This window comes from Lonchura striata, chromosome 1 (genome assembly GCF_050655825.1).
Source record: "Lonchura striata isolate lonStrDom1 chromosome 1, ASM5065582v1, whole genome shotgun sequence".
Taxonomy (NCBI): Eukaryota; Metazoa; Chordata; class Aves; order Passeriformes; family Estrildidae; genus Lonchura; species Lonchura striata.
In genome coordinates, this window is record NC_140703.1 from 70,478,634 (window position 1) to 70,491,181 (window position 12,548).

Sequence of the window (12,548 nt, forward strand, 5' to 3'; positions counted from 1 at the left end):
AGGCTGGGATCCACCTAAAACAGATCACTTCTGAGGCTGCAGGACAAGCATCTGCATGCTGGGAACGTGCTTGATGTTAACGGTTCTTGACCTGAATCTCTTCAGTAGTTTTTGTTTATCTTAAACTGACCTGTCAGGAATTGCCAAGAAAGGCATGTGGGATACTGGTATTGCTCACTGGAAGCACTGGCTTGCTCAGCAGCTGTGCAGTGTTTTTTGGGGCCAGTTTTTCTTTCTGGACATTTCTACATGAGTAGATCAAGAGAGATCTTCAACCTTTGCCCAAGGTTTGACTGACTGGCCCTTCAGAAACGGCAGACAGTTACAACACTGAAATTTTATCATGGGTGTTTCAATTCTCCCATCACCTTGCTGCCTCCCTCCTCTTGAACTATGAGTTTTGTTTAGCCCCAGACTGAATGCTATGTAATTATTTTACAGCCCTGCCATCACATCAACCTATGGCTTTTTTGCTTTTGTTGTTCTTTGGGTTTTTCCCCATCTGTATGTGTTTGCTTGAGGGAGAGAGAAATATAACAGCACTATGGAGCTGCTTACAGAAACAAAGTAGCTGGGGACACTGGTACATGATTCTCTGCTCTCCTGACTACAGTGTCAAGATATGAACTCTACTTGGTGGTAAAACCACCTGATGGTGAGATTTGAGATGTAGGGCTGAATACATGAAGTATCTGAGAGGAAAAAACTTGAGGTGTTCATTGAAATTTCTGCAGAGATACTGAAACTATCATAATGACAGAGCATGGCCAGACTTCCAGCAGTTTCAGTGAAAGAGGAAGCAGGCCATGTGTGCATTAGCAGTCTAATTGCATTTCTGCATTGCTTGTGTCAGGGTATTAATAAGGGATTAAAAGGCAGAATCATTAGGATGTGCTTGGATAGATGATCAGGGGAAACCAGAATTGGGACATCAGTGAGGTATGTAAAATGAACAAGTAAAGAACAAATGTTAATTGTACTTAATTAGGAATGTACTAAACCACCCAAATTTAATTGTTGGATGTCTGCAAACATTGATGCCCATTAGCTTGTTCACAGCAACTGGTTTTGTTCCCTGTGCTACCATCTATTTTCAGGAAGGGAAAGGCTGAGTCTTTGGAGCTGGTATAAGTAGGTCAGATGCCATTAACAAACAGGTAGCTCTAAAATGCCTTTGTTTAATTTGACATGTGGCTGAATCCTCAGCTCTACCTTCACACTGGCTGAGGATCTGGCTGGTGGCCTTTGTGCCTTCCACCCTGTGCTACAAGAAAATCGTCTTAAAGCAATCTAGTAATGTACAGGTACTTATGGGTGCACCAGAAATCATACTAGCTATTCCCTTATTTTGTTGTGGTTGGGGAAATTGATTAGTGTAAATAAAAGTCAAACACTGTGTTTTTTTTACATAACCTTAAAAAAATGCATAGGAACTGTCATGGGTGTGCGTTGCAGCAGCAACACAGGGAACTTGAAACCAAAGGAAAAAGAGGGGTGAAACAGTACCTGATCTGCTTCAGCCTGAATAAGGAATGTGCTCAAGTGTCTCATTCTGCACTTTCACTGCGAGCTAAAAGCCAATGCTTGCTTATGAAAACATTCTTTCCTCCGAGTAGAGCTAAGTCCTTGTTTTCAGTCACTATTATGGAATTTATAATATTTTTTAATATTTTGTTTGTTTAATATTTTGCTTGCAAAATGCCTTTTGAATAATATCTGGCACATCCATATGTTTACATAAGCTTGACAAATACATGCTTTATCCTGAGTACAGTATGCCTCAGGCTGTCCAGAAGGTTACACATAGATGAATTTATTTGCAAATATAAATTACTTCATTGTGGATCTTAGTTGAATCAGAACCTTAAGCTTTCAAGTTTCAATATTTCTAGTTTCCAAATCACTTTAAATCAAATTCTTAAAAAATTAAACCAAGAAGCGTTGTATTATTTATTTTGTCATTGATCAATCTTCAAACATAAGACCTACAGCAGGATCCAGATTGTCAGGGATACTCTGTTATTATTATTATTATTATTATTATTATCATGCTTTTATTCTCACTTGCCTCTGTTGGTTTTTTTTCACTTGCTCTCCCTTTTATTTTTTTCCCAGTTTCTTTTTTTACTTCTTGTTGCCTTCACAGGGTGGTCTCTTGCCTTTACTATGTGCAGTCTGACACCCAGCCTTAAGGAAAAACACTTAAGGGTCACGTAGATGGTGGGATGTGTGTGCTTGATCTTTTGCCCCGTGTGGCCCAGCCCATAGGAAACGAAGTGTGTGACAAGCTGTACGTGGGGACTGCACGACGTGAGCGAGGCCCCGCACGCTGGCCGTGTCCGAGCCAGTGGGGAGTCCCAGCCCGTAGCCAGCAGCCTGCTCCTGCACTAGCAGGGGCTCCTGGCCAAAGGAAGGCACCAGGTCAAACTCTGTGTGTGCTTAGGAGTGATTATGAATGGAGTACTATTACTGGATCGAGTACACCTTTTACAAAAATATACAAACTTGAGTTAGCATCCTCTTTCCTTTTATGTGTATGCCTTTCAAAAAGCCTTTGCAGAAGGCTTTGAACAGGCATGTGAGGTAGGATTGTGCTCATAAAAAAATATTCTGTTAAAAAATAGAAAACAGAGGTTAAGCGGGAACAACCAGTTCTTGCAGTGTAGGGAGGTGATCAGTGAAGTTTTTCAGGAGCTGGTGCTCGGGTCTGTACTTGTCAACACGTTCAGAAATAACCTGGAAAAGGTGGTAAGGAGGTGACAGTGTTTGCTGCTGATGACAAGTTATACAGATTTGTAAGGATGAGGGGCCGATTGCAATGAAATGCAGAACTCTATGAATCCAGGTATCTGAGTGAAAAAGTGGCAGGTGAAATTCACCAGAGATAAATGTGCATGATATACACAGGAAAAAAAATTGCTTTAGTATGTAAAATACATGCTAAAAAGCTGTTGACTGATCATTACTACTACAAAGAAGGATCTGAGTGCTGTGATAGATGAGTTTGTGAAAGTGAATAGCGCCATGAACAACTCAAAAAGAAAATCAAATATTAGGAATTACCAGGAAAGAAATAAAGACCACAGCACAGAACACCATGATAACTCCACAAATCCATAAGTCATCAACGTCCTTTATGCTATGAGCATTCCTGATCCTTTCATTTCAAAGGATTCAGTCAAACTAGGAGGTACACCAGGAATAGCATCTAAAAGGATCAAAGGAATTTCAGAGAATGAGAGGAATGTGTGAAGGATGAGTGAGGAGGGAGATTAAGACTCTTGCAGACTGAAAAAGATATGGCTTGGGAGCTACAGGATAGAGACTTACAGACTTGTGAAAGGCACATGTCTGAGGATCAGTTGTGTGTATCTTTTCCAATTCAAGAGGTAGGGGCCATTAGATGAAGACAGGAGGAGCAGAATTTGGAAGTGAAATAGGATATAGCGCTTCATGTAGGGGATAGGATATCTGTGAATCTCCTTGCCAGAAGATTTTGGGGGTTTGGAGACTTTCTACAGTCTTGGAAGAGAAGTATAGAAACTGTCTATATTGCGTGGAGTTCCTGAGCTGATAATAATTGGTGACTGGGGGAGTATTAGAAGGGAATTTCTGAAGTTATCCTGCTCTTACTCATCCCCTGCCATCTGCATATGGTCATTGTTGGGACAGGATATGGGGTAGATGGATCCTTGGTCTTACATCCATGCCTGTCAGTATTTTCTCTTCCTGTTTTCTCTCTAATCAACTCCCCTCTCTCAGAAATATTTCCCTCCATTCTTTCTCATCCTTTCCTTGCTTTCTGTCTGGACTTCAGTCCTTCACTCCAGTCAGCCCAGAGTTGCTCTCAGACCCCTACTTGAAGAGAAGTTGAAAACAAATAATCTTGAAAAATACAACCTTAGTGGATCAACAGTTCCTCTGTCTCCTTTGCTAATCACTGGAAAATGGAAAGGGTGAGAGTTGTGCTTCCAGCTTGTCAGCAAGACAGGCAGTGTGAAGGACTGTGTAAATAGGCTACTAAAGAGTTATTCCTATATAGAACCAAGAGGATCCAGATAGGACAGAAAAGGAAAAAAGGGGAATTTTGGCATTCTGAGAAGGAAGGATTTGTGGATACATGGATCTTGGAATATTATAGATGTAAGGTTATGTCTAGAAGTGAGTGAGTTATTAGAAATTAGTTGTGCAAGGAAAATAACTTACACTAGAAAGGTCTGAACAATATCTTGGATTTTATTTATAGGGAACATAAATTAGAAATAAAAAGAAACTGAGTGCAAGAGTGGACATTGTAGATAGAGGTTTTGTGGACTTTCTCTTTAGGATTCTAACTGTTCAACCAAATTGCAAGACCATCTTCCTTGCAGTACTGCAGACTCTCAAAATCAAACACCTTTTTCCCCTGAAAGAAATTCTAGGTGCTTGTGAAAATCTCATGTGATAATTCTATAGTTCCAGCCAATATCCTACTTCTCTGTGCAGGACATGATTTTTGCTTTTGCACAGAGAAAGTGGAGGCTGAATCACAGTGGCTTCATGGGAGCTGAGAGTGAACACAGTTTAGTAAAGGAGGGAAGAGAGTAGTGTAACAAGGAAGGAAGGTAGATTTGGTTGAAATATGATGGTATTCTTTGTTGATGAAGAATGCAAAGCAGTGTGAAGCAGAAAATTAAGGATAAAGAAGCAAAATATAGTTTTCTGATAAGACAAGGTGAGAAAATTTCAGATAACCTCAGTATGTGTAGACACCAGAAAAATGCTATTATGTACCCTAGTGGCCAGAGGCAAATTGGAAGCAAAATGTGTTTTTTTTGTACCCTCAGCCTCAGTCATTTGCTGTTTTGTTGCAAGTAACTGGTGTTGGCAGATGCTCAGGTGGGCAGTTACAGAAGTGATTTTTTTTCCTGTGGAAATCTGAGTGTGGGCTGATGAAATACTGAAAGCTGGGGTAGGTAACATTGCTGTTGATCTTGCTGCTTCTTTTGAGATAGCTCAGATCAATCAGCTTTCCAGGCAGCAAACTGGAATAGTTAAGGGCAAGTCATAATGTTTGAAAAGGATGAGTATGAAAGGAAACACCATCCACTTATCTGGTTGCATATCAGTAATAGCAAGAAAGGCAATGTGCAGCTATCAAATGCCTCCTTTTTCAATAGAGCCATGAGAGTACACAACAAAGCTCTAAATGCCATCTACCCTACTCTTTTCAAAGATACCCCCCAGGAGAATGAGGCTTTTGTAACATCAAGGACCTGATCCTAAATAAATAAATAGAAATAAACAAATGAACAATAAGCAATGTAAAATATATTCAGTTCCTCCCACCTGTAGTTTTCCTCCTAGTTCCACCAATGCACATATTGGTGTTCGGGATGAGCTCCCAGCCACAGTTTTGCCAGTGTTTCAAACTCTAAGTGATTGGTTTTGACCTAGAGCAGGAGCACCTGGACCATAGCTTCGTAGAATCATAGAAACACATGCATAGACAAAGCTGGCAAGGGGCCAGAATATGTTCTCTTCCCCCTACCCCCATTAAGCACATTTTACAAACTGAACATGCTCCCTGATACTATTTTTCCTCTCTGTTTCCTGCTTCAAATTGACTCAATATTCCCAAGAACACGTGGCTGCACCAGCCCTGTGCTATCAATAACATGGCACTGGATGCTGAGGCCCAGAGTAGTCATGGCCCATGCCATTCAGATTTTTTTTGGTAACTTGCAAATAAAAACCAGTTCCTATGTGTTCTTTACAATTCCAGGAATTTCCAGAGTTCCTGTCTTAATGTTAGTGTCATTGCCATTGCCTCTTAAAAGACGTGAGTCAGCCCAACTTAAGTTTGCAGTAACATTGCCCTCACGCTGCTAGGAATTGCTGCCCTAAAAAAATGATAGCTGCTGAGAAAACTATGGTGACTGCCAATAATCACTCTAAAAAATGGGCACTGTTGGTGACAGGATGGTTTCCTCTCCCTCCCAACAAATATTACCCCAATGAATGAGTGTGAGTGAGGCTTCCAGGGACTTTGCCAAGAGGAATGCTTGCGTAGAGAGTTGAATGAAATGTTACACAAGGTAAGGATTGCAATGGCCTCTGGAATCACACAGGAGGGCTTGGGAAGAAGCTGGGAAGACAAGGAGACAGAAGATGGGTATTTTTCCAACTGATTATGGCTCTTTCAGTAGTATTTGTTGTTGCACTGCTTGAACTGAAAACTGCAGGACTGTCTTTGGCATGGGGAAGATGTTTCTGGGTGGGCTAGATGTGGGGCTTTCATTCAGAACTGACTGTCATACATGAGGTCCAACCATCCTACGAATAATTGGACAAATTGCTTACCTCAGCTCCCATGCTCTGCTATAAAGTATCAAGCAGCTTTTCTTCTGAGACCAGTAGTTTCATCGGCAGGACTTTAGCTTGGAGCTGGTCTGTAGTGTGATTTCAGTGAAATACATCAAGATGACATGAAGTACACTCTTACCCTGGAAACTTTTCCCTGTTTATAGTTATAAATACACCATGCTATTGTGCTTGGCATGCTGCATGGTAATAGAAGTGAGGGCTTTGAAACTCATTAGGAAAGGGAACGGGCCATGGAGCAGAGCGAGGACAGCATGAAGCGAAGGTTGATCACCACAGCCTTGTCCAGAATAGGCCATGGGAGTTTTCTTATCTCGCTTTGGCAGGAGGTGCTGCTAGCTTCCTGTGCGAAATCACGAGCATATGCTGCTTTCCTCTTGTTGTTTGGCTTCCTCCGCTACACAAGACGGTTCCCAGCACTGTGATTATCTTTGCATCTTCAAACATGGCACACTCTGCTTCCTCAAGGGCTTGATGTATTCTCGAGTAGCAGGCTGCCTCCCCTCCCCCGGCCATTTCTCCAGGGCCCTCATGGGTGCCAACTCCGCACATCACAGACATTTTATAAAGCTGGATTTACTTCTTGTTGCATAAACCTCCCCCGGCCTCTCCAAATTAGTGTAAATTCCCAAAGCTCTGGGTGAGGAGCAGGTCTGAGAGCAGAACTCTCCCTGCTACAGGCAGAGCCACTCTCACCCTCTTCCCCTCTGTACTGGGTTTCTTTGAAAACCTTTCAGAGAATTAGTGGCTCCTGTTTTTACAAAAGAATAGCCTTTTTCTCATGCTCTTGACACAAAGGCCGATGCATGCTGGTGCGAGTGCATAACTGCAAATGTGCATGCCAGCACGCATGCAGGCACATGGGAAAAACTACTTAGGGTGTATTAACCTGAGTGCTCTGCTTCTACCAGCACTCCACTAAGGCAGCTGAGTCTGATTACCTCACTATGAGGTTGTGTAACTTCTGTAAGCTTAGGTTTGTGCACACCCCTGTTAGCATTTGTTATGTGGGATCTCTACACATGCAGAGTTGCACCCACAAAGTAGAAACGTGAAGGGGGCTGCAGGGACACAGGTGAAAGAAATGCATACAAATGTGCTGGCAGAAATCAGCTTGTTTATCAATCCCTGCACACGCTGTGTGCTCTTTCGTTAACCCGGCGGTAACCCTGCTCTAAGATTTCCTGAAGATGCAAAGCACTGAGGCTCATCCCACAACAAAACATTTCAGGAATTCATGTACTCTGGAGATATCTGCAGTAAGATTCAAATACCTAAAATGCAGTGGGATTTCCCTGCAAACACAGAGAGATCTTGCTAAAAATGTAATACCCTTGTTATTTTACTGAGTGGGTAGTTTAAAGAAATTGGTAATTTACTTGAAATCAGAAAAATATGCAGCTGATGTTATGTGAGGACACACTCTATGAAACATCAGTCGAGTTAACAGGAAGATGATTGCCTATTTTGGTTCCAGCCAGCATGGATTTTTGTGTTTTCATTTTCTGTCTCTCTCTCCAAGCATCTGTGCTTAACACAAACATTTCGTTTGATGATTACATCTAAGTTCAGCAGAACCTTTTCTCTTTCTGTTACAAAACTTCTGCCAGTTGTCAGAAGCTGAGGTTGGGTTAAGAGGCAGGACTTTTGACTATTTTTTTCCATCTCTACCTGATGCTGTTGGCCTAGGCAGCACCTTTCATGTGCCACCCCTGGCAACAGTAAGAGGTGGGATGACTTGGAGTATTAACCAGAGTAGCCAGCTCAGGATAGTGGACAGAGCTCGTGTGTCGTCCCTGAGTTATTTTAGTGTATTTGAGGTTACAGTGAAGGGATTTGGCAGCTGATGAGAGGAAGCATCTGGTTCTACATCCAAAGGGATGAGTCTGAGTCTTGTCCTAGACTCTGCCTGGCAGCCGTGCTGCAACTGATCCGTAAACGTTTGCTGATCCAGCAGTCATTGGAGCTGATGCTGTGTGTACAACAGTACTCACACCTCCAGCTGTGTGCTGTTGGGTGCAGCATTCTCAGCTTGATTGTGACTCATTTTTTACTAAAACTGTGGACAACAGCTATGAACTGTATTCAATTTTCTACTTTAATTGCATTAATGTTGTAATTGCCAGTTTGGATATAGAATGGAATGTAGCATCAGTAGAGTTCATATATGTGCCTCCAGGGCTAATCTAGCATTTTGCATGTGTTTTTCTTGTTATTGTGATGTTATTGTAGTTCTGATGGTGGTTTGCATTCTGGTATTAGTGAGTAATCAGCATCTCACTGTGCTAAACATCAACAAAGACATAACACTGTCCTCATCCCTAAGACATGGCAAACTAAATATATAGTCTTTTTAAGTAATTGTGAGGAAAAGTATAATAATAGCAACTGAGTCCAGAGGCTCCAGAGCTATAAGAAAGGAAATTGGAGATGCTTTTCAGAGATGCACAAGCAGCTTCTGAATATGCCTTATGCCTTCTTTCTGTCCTTTACCAAAATATGTGTAAGGACTTCTATGGTAAAAAGTACAAAATTTCAGCACTGTAGCAGAGAAACATAAGTGCATGCTGTGGGAATAGGAAAAAGTTAAATTAGGAGGCACCTTTTAATATGCATGAAGTGGGATTTTGGTGTCTCTCTTTTCCTGTACAGATTGCATCCTGTCACAAATGTGCTTTTGATGCTGCCTGTTTGCATGCCTGGCATCACAAAATGAGTTTTGATATTTTCTATGGCATGAAAATGTTACCAGCTTAGCCAAATTATCTTGCCTTCTGTGTTTTTTTCTTGTTACAGAACCAGACTTCTTAAAGCTTTAAATGTACAAAGTAAATGGCATCTACCTTTCTGAAAAATTTTAACCATTTTTCCCCATCTGAGTGTAACAGGTGCCCTTATTAATGCACCTGTCTTTCATTCTCTATGGTCTCAAAAAAAATTTTATTAGAAATTGGCCTTTAAACCAATGTCTGAAAGATATGGTTGTATAGATAGGGCTTTCCTGCCATGCTCTTGCTCCCTGTCCTCTCTCCATGCATGAATCTCCATTCCTTCTCCTGTCTTTTTTTCTGTCTTTTCAACACACTGATCCTTTCAGTGTGCATTGTGAAATTTTGGCAGCCAAAGTTAGTTTCCATGTCATTATTTCTTTAAGCTGTAATATCTGCTAAGTCATTGTCAGTTTGACGCAAAGCTGTACAATTAAAAACAGGCATGTAAAGTTGGTGTACCTTTGGTATTCTAAACAACACAAAGTTTACTGTGCAAAGAAAACTGCACAGTTGGCTGAAGGGAAATGAATCTGATTCTTTGGTCAGGATTGCATCATATTCTGTTTTTCAGTCACTGGGCTTTAAAGTTCATTTCTCCAAACAACTGTTATACAAGTCAGAACTATTTGATTACAGATAGGACAGCCATTATCTTTCAAATCCAAGGAACACAGTGTATTTGAAAGAGCATCATCAAGCTGAAGGGTTAATCTCTGCCAATTAATGTGGAATTGAACAAGCAACAGCAAAATTCTGGATGAAAAACTGAACTAGATATTCTCAAAGAACAGGGTCAGGCAGCACTTAAGAAGCATTCCAATGTGTTTATATCCATGTGTAACAAATCAGACTTTAAGAAACAAATTATCCCTACCATGACCACACCTGAATGTTCTGATTACAAGCCGATTTGTTACATAAGGCAAAATCATTTTTTCCCTGGGACTTCCATTCATTAAGATGCATTTGATTTTCTTCCAGTAAAATTATCATTTAAATCCCTTTGTCATTTGGGTATAATTCTGTTTAACCTCATTTTTTTCATTTGTAGGATTATGCTTATTTTTAGTGTGTGTCTTGTAATCATTGAACCTCAGTATTAACATCTTACAGTTTTGTAAACTGAACTAAAAAAATGTATTCAGAAATGAAAACCAGCATAATCTTTTGTTAAGGCAAAAAAGAATCTACACAGAGTACAAGAGCATCCAATGCCCTATGGAATGCATCTTGAAACAAATATAATTTGTCTTGAGTTAAAGGCTAAAAATAGTAAGAACTCATGTTTTGGCCATGTCTGAAAACAGGAGCATTGGAAATGGTATGTTGATCTTGTACAGCTCTATATTTAGGCTGTGGCTGTAAATTCTGGCCTCACAGTTTGCAGTGGCTTAAATGTGAACATTTACTTCAGAGAGCTAATATTCAAGGAATGAATGTGGAAGTGAATCCAATTATCAGGCTCTAAACCTCAAAATTTAATGAAAAGCAATTATACTTTCCTGGTCATCACAGTACCTGTAGTTTTCCTGACTGATCGCTGATTTCAAAACAATTGTTTTGTATTATGTGTTGAATTTCTATCCAATTTATATCACCAAATCAATAACATTTTAATTTTTGTTGTCTTTAGGCATGGATTTTGCTTTTATACTGAAGGATCTTACATCCTGAAAGCTGGCAGCAATGTAGGAAACAGGATACAGAGCATCACTGAGAGAACAGCTGTAATAGAGGGCAAAAATAAGGTATGATTCCTAGGAGCAGATAACCTTTTCATGTATTGAAAATGAACTGTAAAATGCTATCAAGGTAACAGAGAAGAAGCCAGCATTTTGATATTGTGTAGATTTTAGGACCTGCATACTTGTAGATAAGTTTCATACTTGGTATTTATCTGCTCAGAGTATTTTTTTTTCTGGTGACAGTCATATAAAGGTAAGTGACATGCCAAGAGAGTGTATCAGTGGGATTCACTATATCTGCTCTCTTATTCACAGTGTGAATATCTTGGGGTACCTCAGGAGCAAGGGGCAGGGTTCCAGGCCATCTTTGCCACATTTTGTGAAATTGCACAATTTCATGTTGTTTTATTTCCTATGAGAATTAAACTATGTACACTCATTAGTCAGTTTATTCACAGATGTGGTCCTAGTTGATTAGATGGCCACGTCTTTTTTGGAATAAATTCTAAAGAACCAAAAGAATCCAGATTATGGAAGCAAAGTTTAAGAGAAGTCTCAGTCAGAGACAGCAAGACAGGATTTATCCCATCAGTGTTAGCCATCTAAAATTAGTTGATAGTCCAAGCCAAGCATCCCTTTATGGGTCATGGGGACATGCAGATAATTCTGAAGGGCATGTAGGCCTATTGTCTATTGGTATCTAAAGTGGAAGAGAAAGCCCATGAGATTAACTTGCCAAGGGCTAAGGAGGCTTGTCCATCAGTTAAAGCCTCAAATCAAGGATCCCCTAGGTCAAATGCACTTCCCTAGGATAGACATGAGACTGATTTGGTGTGGCTGGGTGGCCTCTGCTACAGAGCAGCTCAGGTGTCATAACACTGTCACAGTCTGTTTTCATAGGCTAGTTTGTGGTAGTAATAGCTAAAAAGATTATAAATTTTAAAGCCTATCTTACTCTAGGCCTTTCATTTTTAATTACACCAAAATGCTTCATGTAATTCTAAGGGCACTGGGGTTAAAGGTCTTTTTTCCTTGATGGTTGCCTTCAGTTTCCTGCATATGAAAATGGGTATAAACTGTAGTTATACTCATGTCAAGGGCCTTTCACACACCACAGAATAAATAGGGTTTTACGTGCAGCCAAGAATTAGATCTGGGACTGCATTTTCTCCGTCTGTTTTACTATTTAGAAAGTATCACAGGTGTCCATGGCACCATTCCAGTGCATGGGAACAGGCTGGATCCCAGGGAGGCATTTGCTCTATTTAGCTGTCCAGCTCTACGTGCTTAAAGATCAAGGCAAAAATGGGAGCTAACACTATCATAGGAAAGCACATGAAAAATGAAACATAAGGAGGGATTGGAAGGAGCAAAGGGAAATAATTTCAGGCACAGGGAGACAGAGTCTATTACATAGGGGGGAATGATGAACAAGATTATAAGAATCAATTATTTTCCAGCAGTCATATAGCCATGTTATGAGTGCAGTCCTACCTGTTCACAGGATGCAGAAGGAGCTGTCTAATAACCAGATCTCATTCTCCTTGTGTTCCATGAATTTTGGAGACAACAGAAGAGGAGTGGCCAAAATATCAAAGCAACTTCCAGTCAACAGCAAATAAATTCCTCCCTGGAGGAAGATGCTAATGATGGGTCCTTGCGTCAGAACTGCAAGTCTTTGGCAAGCAGCCCTTTTTAAAAATGTGCCCAGAAATGAACTAAGGAATGG

The 12,548-nt window shown here is 40.6% G+C and overlaps 1 protein-coding gene across 1 annotated transcript in view; it reads left to right on the plus strand.

The window, feature by feature from the left end:
- FLT1 (fms related receptor tyrosine kinase 1) overlaps positions 1–12,548 on the plus strand; it is a 116,950-nt gene that overhangs the window by 40,987 nt on the left and 63,415 nt on the right. Inside the window, exon 11 of the mRNA XM_021541982.4 lies at positions 10,768–10,882. Coding sequence (XP_021397657.3) covers positions 10,768–10,882 — 115 coding nt within the window. The remainder of the gene's footprint in view (positions 1–10,767; positions 10,883–12,548) is intronic.